The sequence below is a fragment of the Phodopus roborovskii genome, unplaced genomic scaffold, assembly GCF_943737965.1.
Source record: "Phodopus roborovskii unplaced genomic scaffold, PHOROB, whole genome shotgun sequence".
In the NCBI taxonomy this organism is placed as follows: domain Eukaryota; kingdom Metazoa; phylum Chordata; class Mammalia; order Rodentia; family Cricetidae; genus Phodopus; species Phodopus roborovskii.
Window position 1 is genome coordinate 10,606,748 of NW_026126571.1, and position 17,490 is coordinate 10,624,237.

Below are 17,490 nucleotides of genomic sequence, written 5' to 3' on the forward strand. Positions count from 1 at the left end.
CAAGGGACTCCTGTCTTATAAGTCTCCTGTTTTCTCTGATCACTTTATCTTTCCCAGGTGACTGAAAGACAATAATAACCAAGTGTGTTTGAGTGACACATCTATCCATTTTGCTTGTACTTGCCATAAACAAATAGAAGCTAGCTTCAGCACAAAGTACTGTTGATAGATGTGGGTCCTATTACTTAATTTTTAGGACTTTAAAAAAGCTCTGTACGTTTTTATTCTATGTGTATGAGTGGCTTTGGCTCTGTGTATGTAAATGAACTGTGCCACAGGAGGTTGTGAGCAGAAAGTGCTCGCACTGATGAGCCATCTCTCCATTCTCTCCAGGCCTTTCTTAGATTGAAGGAATAGAACCCACAGTGTGTCCTGGGGATCAAGCGCTCCTGGGACTGCTGGAGTTACTCTGAAGGGGGGGGAGCACTTTAGAATTCTGTGTGCTTCTGTCTGAAGTCAGGGGTCCTAGTAGCTTTTCCTCTGCTCTGGATAGGATGAGTTGGTCACTAAGTTTGTGTACCGATGGATTCCTTTTGAAACAGTTTTGGGTGAAAGTACTGTATGTGAAGAAACGTCTCACATGACTGCTCTGTGCCAGGCCACATCTAGCTGCACTGTGTAGACAATTGGCTGAAATATATTAATTGCTTCCTTCCTGATTCATCAGACCCACTTTAGGTATAGATATTGTTTTAATTTTATGTGCATTGGTGTTTTGTCTGCATGTGTGTCTGTGTGAGGGTTATCAGATCTTCGAATTATAGACCGTTGTGAGCTGCCACGTGGTTACTGAGATTTGTGGGTGCAGGGATTTAAACCTGTCTCATCTGGATGAGCAGTCAGGGTTTTAACTGCTGAGCCATCTCTCCAGCCCCTACCCGCTTTATTTAGGTTCTAAGTGATAATTTTTGTTTTGTTTTCTGCCCATTCATAAAAGAAGCACAGGCAGTTCTTTTAAAAGTATAATTAATGAGTTCTTTCTTTGAAGACCTACATGTGGTGGACCTTCCTTTCTTGCTTGTGTGATCACCCTGTTCCTCTTTCTTATGTAACAAGCTGGTTGCATTAGAGAAGGAAATGAAATACCATAAGTGATATTGAAAGATACTACCCTACCAAGAAGGCGTCCCCTCAGTCCTGATAGTAAGACCAAGTGTCCTCCAGTGGACTGGACCAGCATGCTGAGGGATTCAGGAGAGCTCTGTGGGGCAGGAGCATGCATCTGAGATGGTTAACAGATCAAATGGGAACTCTGGGGACACAGGGAGGGCTTATACCCCCCACCTATGTTTGATTTCAGAAACCTGTACCTCAGGACTGAACATCTTAATTGATTTTTGCAGGACAGGTTGCTTGGAAGCGAGCTGTCAAAGGCGTTAGAGAAATGTGTGATGTGTGTGACACAACCATTTTCAACCTGCACTGGGTGTGCCCTCGGTGTGGGTTTGGAGTGTGTGTGGATTGCTACCGGATGAAGAGGAAGAATTGCCAACAGGGTGAGTGAGAACTAACTAGTTTCCTCCAGCCGCTGCTTGATGGGTTTCTGAGCACTGGGACAGTTACTACAAGTCCGTTATTTGCAGGTGCTGCCTATAAGACTTTCTCTTGGATAAGGTGTGTGAAGAGTCAAATACATGAGCCTGAGAACCTGATGCCTACACAGATCATCCCCGGCAAAGGTATTTCCTGTGAGGCAGGGGACGACATCGGCGCCCCCCCCCCCACCCCGTCACCTCCACCCCTACCCCAGTCTCGGGTAGCTTAAAAGGGCTTTAATTTGTTATTTCTCAGTGTAGTGTGATTGCCTGTTAACTTTTAGTATTGTCCTGAAATGCTCAGGAAACACATTAAATAATGTCCCTGCACTTTTTAAGGTCTCAGGGACAGCTTTGTAGAAGGAATCAGCACATTGAGGAAGCCAGGACAAAGGGGGGGATGGAGCATCTGCTGCCGAGAAAAGCATTCTTACGGGAAAGTCCCTTTTTGCCCTGTTGAGGGTGAACGTGCACGGTACCATCTTGAGTACTTACCTCTGTCCTCTGTTTTAGCCCTCTATGATGTTGGAGACATTGTGCATTCTATCAGAGCAAAATGGGGTATAAAGGCCAATTGTCCCTGCTCCAACAGGCAGTTCAAGCTCTTCTCAAAGCCAGCCTTAAAGGAAGACCTGAAACAGGTATTTGCTAATGCTTAGTCCTTGTGATTTTTGTCTTTCTCAGTAAACCAAGCGTTCTGTCTCTGTGATTGAAAGGGATATAAGAACAGCAGCCAGTTTGAGGAGAGGCTTCATTCGTGAGTGTGACCGTTCAGTGTCCCGTTCTCACCCCTCACGTCACGTTATCTGTGACTTCTCACTATTGCACATTCTTTTCCTTGGAAAGGAAAACATGGTTTAACTTTATAGTTTCTGTATTCTACCTACACAGCAGAATTAAAGGGAGTCCTGAGAGTGAGCCCTCCTGTGCCCAGTGCCTGATCCCGTGGGCCTTGTCTTGGTACTGTCATGACCATTGCACGTGGTCCCAAGTCTGCTCTCCACCCTTGCCCAGTGGTGTTTGGGAATCTAACTCTTGTGTACTCTTTAAAACAGCAGTGTGCACTTAGAAAGCTGCGGTGCTTGGTGCCAAAACTAAACTTGATTTCTTTTTAAGACAAGCTCTTTCTAGTCCTGTCTGGCTTAGAACTATGTATGCAGACTGGGCTGGCCTCATACTGACAGAGAGTTTCTGCCTCTGCCTCCCTAGTGCTGGGATTAAAGACTTAGTGAACTTGAATTCTTTACTGCCATTTGTCACTTTGGCTCTCACACACTAGCTTTCGTTTGCTTCAGCTTGCTTATCAGTGAGAAAGAGAGGTAGGATGTACCAGTGACTGGGTAATAGCACTGAAGCACATCTCAGAAAGGAAGGGCCAGGACCACCATGGGATTCTGAGTAGTCCCTTTTTCCCTTTCTGATTATTGTGTAAACTCACTGCAACCAAGTAACAGAGTAAGTGACGCAATCTTCCTGGCCATTTGAGTTGGAGAGTGTGATGTGCAGTTCATCATATTTAAAGCTTGAGTCAAAGATCCTGTGTGTGCTGACTTCTGAGCCCCCTCCTTTCACTACCCATCTCATTGGTTGACTTGATGCATGTTCTGAGTGCCTGCTCTGGACTCTTGCTGAGTTCCCAGGGAAAATAGGCACAGATCAATCACTTGAAGGCCACTTGGTACACAGAGCCATAGGATTCTATGCAAGCCTGTCTGGTAAGAGTGAGGCAACACCAAAGTGTGCCTGCTACCATATCTTGTGTTTTCATTAGTAGTACTTGAAAACTAAAAATGAAAATCTGTGTCTTCTCCTTATTGTCCTGTTATTACCAGAAGATTGCTGCAGTCACTTAGCTGGGACTATTTTGCTAGGTGATTTGTGTTGGCTGTGTCTCTTACTGGCAGGCTGCAAATGAGAAGGTGTAAGAAAAGGAAAATGTCAATCTGTGGCTTACACCTAATTCTCCTTTTACACTTACAGACATCCTTATCTGGAGAAAAACCAACTCTTGGAACCATGCTCCAGCAAAGTTCCCCTGTGTTGGAACCAGCGGCTGTGGGTGGCGAAACAGCCTCCAAGCCAGCAGCCAGCAGCGTGAAGCCTGCCTGTCCCACCAACACCTCTTCGCCTTTAAACTGGCTGGCTGCCCTTACCAGTGGGAATGTCAACAAGGAAAACAAGGGTGAGTGTTCCCCTCCTGGAGCACTTGGGTTCCTTCTCAGAGAGACTTAGCAGCTAAAATTGCTGTGAGAACAGGACTAGAAAGATTGAAGCTTGGAAAGTGTTCCCTGCTGTCATCCAAGTGCACGGTGTCAATAAAACTGTTGCTATGCAGCACCAGAGACCAGGACTTTGCCTCATAGGTGAAAGCATTTTGCAAGGATGGAGTTGGTGCTGAGACTTTTGTCATTACTGATAGTGCACTCTTACAGAGTGCATTCTCTTTACTTTCCCTCTTATTCTGATCTCCCTCCTACCCAAACAGTCCTGCCTCTTCCCTACAAATGTCTGTCATTATTGACCTTCTGCTTTGTGTCTTACAGAGTTTAACTGGGTTTGAAGCCAGCTGTTAGAACCTGGCCAGCTCCCTAGAGTGTGCTCACAGGGTATTGTGTGACCCTCTCTGCTAGAATCTTTAGTTCATGAGTGGCAGGGCCCATGAACCACTCCGCCCCATCCACTGCTAACTGTTGAGTGGCCTGATGTGTGTGCCTAGTGCCGGTAGTAGGGGTAGGCTGTGATTTCTGGCCATGGCCGAGTGCTGTTTAGATGGCAGTTTGTAGGCCTTTTCCCTGTTTTCTGCTTCTGACGTTCTTTGTGTTCCCTGATCCTTGAGGAGGTCTTAAACTTGCTTTAAGTGATAGTTCACTTGCTGTCCTGTCTTAGCCTCAGTGGGCTCTCTTCTCTTGCATCCTTGTCTCAGAATGACTTGACGTAAACACATAGAGACATGGACTTTGGAATTAGATTAAGTTAGACAAGAATTTAGGTAATTTTGCCTTCTAGAAAGAGAAGCATTGCAAGTCAGTTTTTTCATGCAGACATCTTAAAATTTTTCTAAATCAGATTTGATGTCATAAAGAATTGGTGTGAATGACCATACTTAGATATGTACATGTAATTGAACATCTAAAAGTTGAAGAAGAAAGTTATGTGATGAGATATAGGGAAACCATGTAATTTTTATGAAACTCTGAAGTTAAGACTAGATGAGAGAGCCAGGCAGGTGGTGGTGCACGCCTTTAATCCCAGCACAGAGGCAGGCAGATGTCTGAGTTCAAGGACAGCCTGGTCTACAAAGCTACACAGAGTACACAGAGAAACCCTGTCTTGAAAAATTAAAAAAAAAAAAAAAAAAGCCAGACTAGAAGAGAACATCATTAAGGGTTTCTCCAGCAGAAGTGCTCACAGCAAGCATTATAAATGATGAGTTTTGAGGGGTGGGGTAGCGAAATGTCTCCCTATGTTGTCCAGTTTGGTCTTTGTCCAGTTTGGTCTTCCATTCCTGGCCGTAATTGATCTGCATCAGTTTCCTTAGTAACTAACTGGGACACAGGTGGATGATAGGCTGCACCTGTCCTGACTTGTTTTAAAACTGTTTTAAGAGATTTCTTGTACTTAGGAATAAGATGACACGTCTCAGTATTTGAAGTACTCTGCTAGGGGAGTCCCGACCAGTGTAATAACTCCATATATATTTTTAAAATACCACATACGGTTCTGGAGAGATGGCTGAGGGGTTCAGAGTGCTTGCTGCTTTCCCAGAGGACCTGAGTTTGATTTCTAGCATCTTAACATCCATATTCACTCACAACTGTGTAATTCAGTTCCAGCAGATCCAACACCCTTTTCTGGCTTTCATGGGGACGAGACACACATGCATCCAAAAGACCCATAAAATAAAAATAAAAACCATCTTACGATTTTCTGGTTTCCCCTGGGTATTTAGAATTCTTATCTAACACACACAGTGTTTATCCTTGTAGATTTTTTTTGTTTGTTTGTTTTAGGAGAGGAAGCTATAATCTGAAGTCATTTGCCACATCTGAATGTATTGTTTTTATTTTAGAAAAACAGCTGACTATGCCAATTTTAAAGAATGAAATCAAATGCCTTCCACCCCTGCCCCCTCTGAGCAAGTCCAGCACGGTCCTCCACACTTTCAACAGCACGATTTTGACACCTGTGAGCAACAATAATTCTGGTTTCCTTCGAAATCTCTTGAATTCCTCCACAGGGAAGGTATGTGCTTGTTTTATTATTTGTACCCTTATACAGATGAGTAGAACAAGTGATAGGAGTCATGTGTCACTGCAGGTGCTCTCAAGGTCATAGGGTGGGGTGGGCTCTGCATTCCAGCCTCTCACCCTCCCACCCCCTTGGTCATAGGGAGGGGTGGGCTCTGCATTCCAGCCTCTCACCCCCACCCCCTTGGTCATAGGGAGGGGTGGGCTCTGCATTCCAGCCTCTCACCCCCCACCCCCAGTTTTCAAGTGTGTGAGGAGTTGAGGGCTTGCTTCTTTGGGTTCTCTGATTTGGTCTCTTGTGGATTTGTGATATGTGCTCATTGTACCATTATAGAGATTAATTTTTTCAACAGTAGAGAGTGGCATATTTAAAATTTGTGTTCTTATCACATTCAGACAGAAAATGGACTCAAAAACACACCCAAAATCCTTGATGACATCTTTGCCTCTTTGGTGCAAAACAAGAGTTCTTCTGATTTATCCAAGAGGCCTCAAGGATTGACTATCAAGCCCAGCATTCTTGGCTTTGACACTCCTCATTACTGGCTGTGTGATAACCGCCTGCTGTGCTTACAAGATCCCAACAATAAGAGCAATTGGAATGTGTTCCGGGAATGTTGGAAACAGGGGCAGGTAAGGTAACACTGGCCTCTGTCCCTATCTGCTTCCTTAGCAGACTCTGGCAACCCCTCCCTATGCTCCCTATGTGCTCTCCTTCCCACTCGGAGGTTGACTGCTTTCTTTGTTTGGGTTTGATGAGAGAGTGAGTTCTGAATGGTCTTGTGTGGTCAACCTCAACAGTGCAAGTGAAAATGACTAAGAAGCTGTTGGGGTTTGAGGGATTTGACAAAATGCTATTTAAAAAGAAAATCACATCCCATATTCATGGATTGAGACCTGTGCTGGGGGCTGTGAGATGAGTCAGTGGTCAAGAACTGTTGCTCTTGCAGAGGGCCTGTGTTGGTTCCCAGGACCCATGTTTGGCTTGCAGCTGCCTGTGCCTCCGTCTTCTAGTCTCCAAGAGCATCTGAGCACAGATGGCAAGGGATACTCAGAGGCACACACAGATAAACATGTAAATGAAAACAAACCTTTTTTAAAAAAAGAAAAAGGTGCTGTGCTGAAGGCAGTTGTGCGTGGGCCACAGCCATGTAATGTCTTCTTGGCATTGGTGTGTCACCCCATGTTGCTGACTGTTGGCTCTTCAGTCGTGGTCGGTCTATTTGCAGTGTCCACAGCCGTATGGGTAACACTTTGGCCTGTATGTCATGTTCATACACACCCAGCCGGGTGTTGTCTTGGAGCCGATCAGAAGAGAGATCCTTTCTCCTAGCAGTTTAATAACCCGAGCACTGTTACCACCCTGAGAGCAGTCGCAGCAGGTGGACAGTGAGAAGACAGCGGTGGGGAAACTGAGGAGCAGCTGCTCAAAGAGGGCAGACTTACACCTCCTCCTCCTTCCTTCAGCCAGTGATGGTGTCGGGAGTGCACCATAAATTAAACCCTGAGCTCTGGAAACCCGAGTCCTTCAGGAAGGAGTTTGGTGAGCAGGAAGTGGACCTAGTCAACTGTAGGACCAATGAAGTCATCACAGGGGCCACAGTAGGAGACTTCTGGGATGGATTTGAAGATGTCCCAAGTATGTATTACAGATCTTTTAAGGAGGTTGAGGACATGTAGAGGGGGGACAAGAATAGCAGGAGCCTAAGGATTTGGAACTTCAAAATTAGTTATATCATTCTTCACTGTGTTTTTACAAAGTTTGTGAACTGACCTGTGGGCCTGCCACTGGCAGTACTACTCGTATAAGAAAGCGGTTCTGACTATACTTGATCTGTGTAGTCCAGAAGATGGGGCATAGAGAACACTAATGGACCTTCTTATCCCTGGACAGAAAGGAGGTGATCTCAACCTCTTTCTGAGTAAAACAAGCTGTTTCTGTTTCATGCTGACCTTAGGAATGGTTTTGAGCTCTTGTACCCCCCCCTCCTCCCTGTTCCCCAGTTCTAATGGTGTGGGAAGGAAGAGGGTAGTCCGGGGGTGCAGGTTTTCACAACTCTGCAGAAGCAAAACGAGGGGTCCAGGGACAAGTTCTGTGTGTTCAAAAACAGCAGGAGTCCAGTAGACCTTAATTAGCAGTCTGTTTTTTGCTATCTCCAAGGTAGAGCTTTATTTCTTGATGTTGTAAAAATGAGAGTTGGCAATTGGCAGGAGATAGCAAAGCTGTACAGATAAAATACCTTTTGTACTATGAAGGTATAAACTAACTTACCATTTTTTTGTTTGAATTATGAATAACACTTCCTTTATTCTGGTTAATCTCAAGACCGTCTGAAAAACGAAAAAGAAAAAGAACCGATGGTGTTGAAACTTAAGGATTGGCCACCAGGAGAAGACTTTAGAGATATGATGCCTTCCAGGTATACCTGAGCTAATTCTCGCTTGGTAAATCACATTCTCTCCGGTAGTGGGAATGTAGTTTTTTTAAGGAGGTGTAAGACAGCTTCATGGTTTTGATTTTTTTTTTTTTTTTTTTTAACGTTGTACCTGTACCCTCAGGAGATAGGTAGATGTTTAAGTAATGGGAAGGGTAATGACTTTAAATATGGCTAGTGAATGGTCTACGTATTTAATGTGGAAGTGTCCTGCCCTAGGAGACTTGCAGGTTGGTTTTCAGGCAGTCCTGGTTCACACACCCCACTTACTAACCACTAAGACATCCAAACTGCTAGATCCATTTTCTCAGGTTAAGCATAAGCCCTGAGAAAGGAGCCTGAGGAGTAAAGTGTCATCTGAGTGCTAGCTTCCCCCCCCCCCCCCCCCCAAGCAAGTACGAATCATTTCTGTTGCTCAAAACAACATACCGGAGCATTTTGACACACCTGTGTGGCACAGTAAAGACGACATCCGGTTGTGACTGCTATAGTTCTAAATTACCAAGGCTAGCCATCTTTGTCTCAGATTTGTTCTTTTTTCTACAGAGGGGACGTAAGGAGACCTGGAACGCTAGGGTAGAAAAGCAACCTTGCTTTGCAAATGTTTGGTTTCTTGTTGTAGATTTGATGATCTGATGGCCAACATTCCACTGCCTGAGTACACCAGGCGAGATGGCAAACTGAACCTGGCCTCTAGACTGCCAAACTACTTTGTACGGCCAGACCTGGGACCCAAGATGTATAATGCGTATGGTAAGAAGGAAATGTCTAATTGAATATAATGGAAATAAAACAAGTTGTTTGTAAAAACGCTTAGGTTGAGAACAGCTAGGCACTGCCTTAGTTGTTGAGCATTCTCTCTTTTCTTGGTCACACGCACATGTATTTGTTTTTCACAGCTGCAGTTTTAAGGCAGATTGTAATTGTATGTTTTTCTGTCTTCAACATCTTAACTTTAATCGCAGAAACGTCACATTGTGTGGTTATTTCAATCTTGGTGAATATCTAGGTCAGTATTGCTAGCCTTCTCAATTCTCAATGTTTGTTTTTAAAATTTGCTGCTTACATGCAGTGTTTCCCACTAAAGTAATACAGGTGCATGTCTGCCTTTCAGAAGTCATGACACTGAAAGGAAGTGTGGGAGAGGTTTCAAGATGAGTCGACTTGGTTTGTTTTAGCCGCAGGTAGAGATGTTCCTCCCAGACACCAGGAGGTGGCAGTGTCTGCAAAAGCTTTCCTTAGGAAAAGCTTCTGAGACTCCTGATGATTTGGGGGAGGACTGGGGTGTTGTTGTGTAACCTTGGTTCCATCTGAGTTGAGGCTGCCTCACTTTAGAGTTCGGTTGTTTCCGTGTAGTAACCCATGACCGGAAAGGGAGTGAGTAGGAATCAATTTATCTTTATTTATCCAGTGTTGTACTGGCCAAAACAGCCTGCAGTCTTTGGACACTCCTCCCAAGTCCACCCTCTTGTCTTTCGTCACCGTCTTTGAGGTCTATGTTCATCACTCTGTAATTCTGTCAAATATTTTTCTGGGGCCAGAGAGATGGCTTAGTGTTTAGGAGAACTATCTGCTCTTCCAGAGAACCTGGGTCAGTTCCCAGCTCCCTGTCAGAAGTGTACACCTGCCTATAGCCCCGCTTCCAGAGGATCCCGTGACTCCGACCTCTGTGGGTACATGCACACATGTGATACACACTCAACACAAGTCCACATACACATAAAATGTTTTAAAGATATATGTTTTGGCATAATATAATTAGAGCCTGCTTTGAGCTTTATATTAAGTAGAATCTGACTTTTAAAATACTTTCATGTGGTCACATGTATTTGTTTCATCTCAGTTTTGGCATGGTAATTGGGTTTGTTTGTTTGTTTTTGGTCTTTTGAAGAGACAGGGTTTCTCTGTATTGTTTTGGAAGCTGTCCTGGAACTAGCTCTGTAGACCAGGCTGGCCTCAAACTCAATCCGCCTTCCGAGTGCTGGGATTAAAGGCGTGCACCACCAACACCCAGGGTTACTTTTTTTAAACCTTTGTTTTGTACTTTTTACAATAAAAATGTCTCATTGAAAACTTCAGTGTCTTGTGCAAGGGCTCATATGCTCATTCATCACCCAGTGTAAACCACTGTCAACTGTTTATTATGATTCTTTCATTGTGTCGTCCCGATATCATTTTAAAGCATCTTTCAAATTCCATGATTTGAATCAGATGTCCAAGGCTGTACTTGTCTCCAGGGCTGGTATTTCAGCAAGGTGGAAACAAAGCAAATGGCATCCACCAGCAAGCCAGAAAGGAAGCCTTTCTGTGGCTGTCAGGCCGGTACCTACTGTGCTTAGAGGGGGTGCCTGGTGTCACAAGTGCCTGGTGGCTACTATGAACCCTGGAGGGGACTCCATGCACTGGGCACTGTTCCCCCTCCTGAGTGGAGCTGCCTGAGGTCTCAGTGAGTGTGGAAGCAATTCACTCCTTGAGTGAAGCTTAGCTGATGTGTTTGTCTTTAAGCGGTTATTGGTTGTGAAGCCAAGCTTGACTATAGCTGCTTCTGCAGTCATCCTTTGAGCAAATCTTAGCTGCAGGAGGTCACTCCCGCTCTGACTCTTTGCTGGAGTGTGTTCTTGGTTCCAAGTATCCTGGTGCATTTGGGCATTTTGTTTTTACAGGATTGATCACTCCAGAAGATCGGAAATATGGGACTACAAATCTTCACTTAGATGTATCTGATGCAGCTAATGTTATGGTTTATGTGGGAATTCCTAAAGGACAGTGTGAGCAGGAAGAAGGTAAAGTCTGAAACGTGGAAGCTGGGCCTACTGTTTTACCGTCTGAGCGAGGACCTATGGTTTATACTTGCTTTCTCTTATTCTAGAAGTCCTTAGAACCATCCAAGATGGAGATTCTGATGAACTCACAATCAAGCGATTTATTGAAGGAAAAGAGAAGCCAGGAGCCCTCTGGCACATATATGCTGCTAAGGACACAGAGAAGATCAGAGAATTCCTTAAAAAGGTGTGCTTCTTCTTACCCTGTGCCTTTTGAGGAGGGCATAAGAATAGAAATACTATAAATTACCACATGATGCAAATCCATGTCAATTGGATGGGCTGTCAGTGGTTGCTAAGAAACCAGGATTCTAAAAAAGGCAGGCCTTGTCTTCTGTATTTGTTTTCTATTGTAGTGCACTAGGAGATTTTTGTTCTGTCTTCGGTTGAGTTCGTCTGATTATCACCTTGCACCTTTTTTTAAAAAATTTTTTAAGTACGGTTTTCAGAATATGGGTGTTTCATTAGTTCATGCGTCAGTCCTGGGCCCCACGCTCTCCTGTTTTCAGTGAGTCACTACAGTCCATTGGTTTGTTCTCCGTGTAGAGGGCAGCAGGGCTTGCGAGGACTCAGGGTCACTGTAGTTACAGGGTGTTACGTGCGGGTTCCTGGCACTGGGAAATAGAGCTTTCTCTCTTAAGCTTGTTAGCGTTGAGGCTGCTGATTGCAAACCCAGGATATTTGACTGAATTCTCCAGTCACACCTGAGTCATAGGAACATTCCTAGCCCATTTGTGGTCCAGACACCAAGTAGTCCTTCAATAGCCAGTTGCTAGAAATGGTGTTTCTGTTAAAGAGTGACTCTTTGACATGCTGGTCACCTTGTTCCCTTGATAATGTCACTTTTGTGAGTATGCCTTTCCAGACAATGTAGAAGAAGTCCAGTCTATAACTTTGAGACTGTTTCATAATTCAGACTGTTAAGTGTGTATAGACCTTCACTAAGTGCAAGATAAGTTTGTTCATAAGAAATCTATTTACATTTAAAAATTGGACCAAAAATACTGTCCAAGAGCATATCCAGACTGTAGGAAACAATAGCAGGCAGTCTAGGTGTCCTTTGTGATTCTTGCTGTTCTGTGTGGGAACATGCAGATGATGGCAACCTGGTGCTTATTGACTGCTTGTATTTTGGGAAGGGAAACACCTTTTTTGGTTCTTGGCATTTGCTAAGTTGCATGCTATTTTTAATGTATTGTAGGTATCAGAAGAGCAAGGCCAAGAAAACCCTGCTGACCATGACCCTATTCATGACCAGAGCTGGTATTTAGACCGATCACTGAGGAAGCGGCTTTACCAAGAGTATGGAGTTCAAGGCTGGGCTATTGTACAATTTCTTGGGGATGTGGTATTTATCCCGGCTGGAGCTCCACATCAGGTCAGGACCAGTTATTAATTTCTAGTTATTGCCTTTCTTCTCTGAATTTGTGGGTGTGTTACAGCTGTGGCTTGGTGTTTTCCAGGTTCATAACTTATACAGCTGTATCAAAGTAGCTGAAGACTTCGTGTCTCCGGAGCATGTTAGACACTGCTTCTGGCTTACTCAGGAATTCCGTTATCTGTCACAGACTCACACCAACCATGAAGATAAACTGCAGGTAAAAAATAGCACCAATTCCTGGCATTTGCTGCCCAAGGCTTCATGACCCTGAAGTGACCTTATAAAAAGAGTCAGAATGGTGAACTAGCTTTGTGTCTGGTTGAGTGACAAAGCTACAAGCCCACAGGAAGCCGTGCCTTTGTCATATTGCTTAGGCACTGAAAGTCTTTGGTACTGAAATAGATAGACTTTTGATCCCTGGCTTAACCACCAGCCAGGGGCCTGGAACACAATGCCTGGCCCTTAGTGCAGAGCAGGACTGAATCAACACTCAGATCAGAAGGGGGTGTTTTCAGAGGCTTGGTTTGAGTAGTGACTTACACATACTGTGTGTGGCTCACACCCGCATTCCCAGCTACTCTATCCAGAGGCTAAACTACAGCAAGATCAAAACAACAGTGAGTTAATGCATTTGCCTCATATTTGAAACCTGCAGTAATTGTTAAAGTCTGAGTGGCCAAAACCAGTTACAGAACAAAAAGTTTTCCAGACAAGGCCTGGAGTGGGGGAGAGTTGGGGCGAGAAGGAAAGTGTGTGTGTCTCGGTGCGCCAGTGTCACACTGGTCCCCAGGAGCCGGGGCCCGTGGCATTACATGTTGAGTATTAACTTACACTCTGAAAGGAGAAAATAAAGTTGTGTGCGCTAAGGTTTATTCTTCGTGAGGGATTTGGGGTTTAATGAAGCAATCATTTTCTTCTGTCTCCTTAGGTGAAGAATGTTATCTACCACGCAGTGAAAGACGCAGTTGCTATGCTGAAAGCCAGCGAAGCCAGTTTGGGCAAACCTTAACTCCTCTCTGACATTGGAGATGAATTATTGGCAGCTGATCAAACTCTTCAGGCAGGCTTCCTGTGGACTTTGAGATTTCATGTTACCTCATCTTCTTTTTTAAAGTACACCCAACTTGCAAGGGTACTGTCTCTAATGTATATTTCTAGTGTTTACAGACACTAAGTGTGTATATGTAGTAACTATTACAGACCACGCATCCTTATACTGTGACTTCACCTAGAGCAGATCTTCTATCTAGCTGAAGACCTGTTGGCTCTGAAACAATACTTGCAGTTATTCCTCAGCTGTTTATTTGGACAGCTCATTCAAATGGATTTTTTAACTATTAGGGATCACTGCTAAGTTTAATGGGATTTTATTTTATTTTATGTCCGTCGGAGCACCCTCCCCCACCCACTAGGGTCCAGAAGAACAATGGAGGAAATGACAGCTAATGGTGCAGTTCTAAATGTATTGCATAGGACTGGCATTATATAGCAGAAATAACTACTGTATAATTCTTGGGGTTAACCATCTTTTAGTTATTGGAATTTTAATTTAAATGAAGCTTTGCTAATTTTAAGTGGTAAGCATTTTGCATTAAAATATTCATATAATACTTTGGCTTGGTTCATTCACATTTTTCTGTTTGCACACCTTCTAGAAAATGTAAGCCTAAATTATTGGTGCAAGAGCCTTTCCTAAAGGAAATATTCATGATTTCTTAGTGATTAATGCAACAGCACTGGTCTGACCCACTTTTGTGAAGAGCGACAATATTTGGAGATTGGAACTAACGCAAACCCAAATAGGAACTGCTAACTGGACAGTAAGTTGTGTGTCTTCTGGTCCTGTGTGTACAAATAGGAACTGCTAACTGGACAGTAAGTTGTGTGTCTTCTGGTCCTGTGTGTACAAAGCAGGAGAGGCAGGGTTGGATGGGTTAGGACAGTTACACCTAATATCCCTATCTCTGGCAACACTGCTGAAGAAGATACCTTTCTGCAGCCCCTCTCTTGGGCTGCTGTAACTGCAGAAGGGATTTGTTCATCACTGGGAAGTAGACAAGGTCTAGAGTGCAGGTATGATCCAGATTTAGGGTAGACCTTCCTGCTTCAAATAATCCAGTTAAAGAAATCCTTCACAGGCCAGCCCCAGCAACTTGGGTTTTAGTTGACTTCAGCTGTAGTCAAACTGACACCCAAGATTTGCCATCACATACATAGGAGAAGACTCCCCCAAACTTGGCAAGATACAATAATGGATATTTAAAAGTAAGACTGATTAAAAAAAAAAAAAAAATGATAACTTTTGTCCACAGAAGCAGAAGGCTAAGAGATCTTGGACATAGTCTGGTGAGTACGCAAGGCCCAGCGTATGTATGGCTGCTGTCTGGAGTGGCTCAGTAGAACGGGGACTTCCCGGAGCTACTGATCCAAGCCTCTCAAGACTCTTAAGCCACAAGAATGTGCCAAGTTAAGTTGATGGTCTGATCTGAGGGAAAACACTTGTAAAATACAGCTAAGAATTAGAATACATACAGATCTAAACCCATTTACTTATTTTTGTAAAGAGACAGGAAATATTTAAAGAAATAAGCCAAAAGAAAAAAAAAAAGTGATCTGGAGAAAAATTGCCAAAACAACAATGACTCAAAGCTGACTAAATCTGCCCTCTACTTCTCAAAGATGGCCTTGACTGGCCCCTAACGCAGATCCGCCCACCTCTGCCTACCATGTGCTGGGATAAATGTGAGCCATCACATCTGCTCTTCAGCTGGGTGCTTTATAAAAACAGGGTTATTTAGCTCAGTTTTAGAGGCAGAAGCCAAGGCGATGGCAGCCATGACAGTACAGTGCATGGAAGAGGTAGAGAATGGCCAATGCCAGGAGAAAAGACATCAACAAAGCAGACGAAACTTCTCAAAAGCCCTGTGGATTTGATGTCAGTCTCATATACAAAGTATAAGAAGAAAGTTAAAAATCAACACTACCCTTATGAATACGCAGAAAAAAATCCAGGTGAGAAATACACGTTCAAATGCAACAAGATGTTTTTTAAGATAGAATGACAGAAAAATACCAGCTTGATATTAGAGTATCCACATCCAACCTCACTTTTTTCTTTTTAAAAACAGGGTTTCTCTGTGCATCTCTGAGCCATCCTGGAACTTGTTCTGTATAAATCAGGTTGGCCTCAAACTCAGATCTGTCTGTTTCCTCCAAAGCCCTGGGACTAAAAGCATGTGCCACCGCCACCCAGCTGCGTACATAGACATACCAAACAGTTTGGGCTGAACATAGATATTGTCCAAAGTTATACACACTCCAGGAGCTGATGAGATGACTCATGGTAAAGACATTTGTCACCAAACCTGACAACCTGAGTTCAATTCCTGGAACCCATTTGGTGAGCGGAAAGAACCAAGTCCTTCAAGGTGTCCTTTGACCTTCACACATACACGAAATACATGTTAATACACTCCAAAAGATGTGTTGCTTTGAACAAAAGTATACAACTAAGTGGCAATATACCATTTTGTGTAGTTACTGCTGCCTTTTTGTCAATCCATACAGAAGCCCTGTACTCAGCAATACTCCACCCCTTTTTTGAGACATGTCTCTATAGCTCTGGTGGACATGAGAGTTAAGTAGACCACATGGCCTTGAACTCATATCCACCTGCCCTTGGGGTACTGGAATTAAAGATGTGCCACTGGCCTGGCCTATATACCCATTTCACCTCAGCTCTTATAGGCTCTGGTACAGTCCCTCCCTCCCCTTCCCCTACCTTTCCCCTTTTCTCTTAATTGGTATAGTTATTAAGTTTAAGTTACCAGTGTCAGTTTAGTCTTGAGGACTATGCATTTCTTGCAGGGGAGATGCAGAAGCACCAAATAGCTTTGGTTTTCCAGGAAATATTTAGTGTCCGTATCTCCCCCCCCCCCCCGTTATCCTGAAGGGACTTTTGCTGGACAGTTCTTCCTTCCTTCCTTCCTTAACATTCTAAAAATGTTATTCTACTGTCTCCTGGACAGAGTGGTTTGTGTTCAGAAAATGTGTACATCTTACAGAATATTCCTTTACCTACTCTTTGGTAGCTTTAAAGATTCTTTTTCTTCTGTAGCCTTTGCTGTCACATGTCCAAGTGTGAGTCCCTTAGAGGTTAAGAGTTTAGCATGCCGTTGTAGGAATCTTTCTGGAATAAATGTCACCAGTGGGTGGAAGTCAGGATATCCCCTGAAAGGCCTCAGAACTGCATCCAGTTTGAATTCTTAGTCTGTGCTCTAAAACCACAAGGTGGGGTAGGCAAGCAAGAGTGTCAGGTTGTTAAGGACTGTGGTCCATTGTTTGAGCTTTTCCTCCAGGTCATTTTGTTCCAGGTAGCAAGGGAAGTCATGTGCTTGGCAAGAGCCAGTATGGGGCTAGTGAACCTTCTCTCTGTCCCTTTCATTCGGATTGTCCCCCCACTACCGATAGAGGTAGGTCTTTCCCCCTTGGCGCTTCTCTCTGGAAATGGCTCAGCAGTGTCTCTCAATCCAAGTAGGTAAGATAACCATTACATAGATACATAATTATATATTATACATAGATAGATTATATAAATGTATGTTTTTAATAAATATAGTTATACTGGCATAAAGCCTTTCAATGAATGATCCTGAACAACTGCATATCCACATGCAAAAAAAAAAAAAAAAAAAAAAAAAAAAAACACAAATCTACACACTGACTTTAACATTCTCCGTACAAATGAACTGGAACTGGATTACGGACCCCAATATAAAACACAAGGGCCAGCAAGCTGGCTTAGTGAAAAAACATGCTTACCTCCAAGCCTGACCCTCATGTCTGATCCTGGGAGCCCACATGGTGGGAAGAGAACCAACTCCTACAAGTTGTCTGCTGACCTCAAAATGTACATTGTGGCCCACACGCATTCCACCATAAACACATGAACTAAAACAAGACAAATTACTAGGTAACAAATTTTAAATGAGTGTTTGCATGTGTGTGTATACTTGAGGGTTGAACCCAGGACCTTGTACATGCCAGGCTAGTACTCTACCACTGAGCTAT

General features: G+C 43.7%; 1 protein-coding gene across 3 annotated transcripts in view; it reads left to right on the forward strand.

The window, feature by feature from the left end:
• Positions 1 to 14,030, forward strand: part of Kdm3a (lysine demethylase 3A) — a 39,398-nt gene extending 25,368 nt beyond the window's left edge. For all 3 annotated transcript variants that reach the window (XM_051203182.1, XM_051203184.1, XM_051203183.1), the window contains 14 exons: positions 1,344 to 1,496; positions 1,584 to 1,679; positions 2,049 to 2,176; positions 3,516 to 3,717; positions 5,605 to 5,777; positions 6,179 to 6,415; positions 7,250 to 7,421; positions 8,109 to 8,202; positions 8,840 to 8,970; positions 10,881 to 11,000; positions 11,087 to 11,226; positions 12,241 to 12,417; positions 12,503 to 12,637; positions 13,349 to 14,030. In XM_051203182.1, the coding sequence (XP_051059139.1) occupies positions 1,344 to 1,496; positions 1,584 to 1,679; positions 2,049 to 2,176; positions 3,516 to 3,717; positions 5,605 to 5,777; positions 6,179 to 6,415; positions 7,250 to 7,421; positions 8,109 to 8,202; positions 8,840 to 8,970; positions 10,881 to 11,000; positions 11,087 to 11,226; positions 12,241 to 12,417; positions 12,503 to 12,637; positions 13,349 to 13,429 (2,039 nt within the window). In that variant the 3' untranslated portion in view covers positions 13,430 to 14,030. The remainder of the gene's footprint in view (positions 1 to 1,343; positions 1,497 to 1,583; positions 1,680 to 2,048; positions 2,177 to 3,515; positions 3,718 to 5,604; positions 5,778 to 6,178; positions 6,416 to 7,249; positions 7,422 to 8,108; positions 8,203 to 8,839; positions 8,971 to 10,880; positions 11,001 to 11,086; positions 11,227 to 12,240; positions 12,418 to 12,502; positions 12,638 to 13,348) is intronic.
• The last annotated feature ends 3,460 nt before the right edge of the window (positions 14,031 to 17,490 follow it).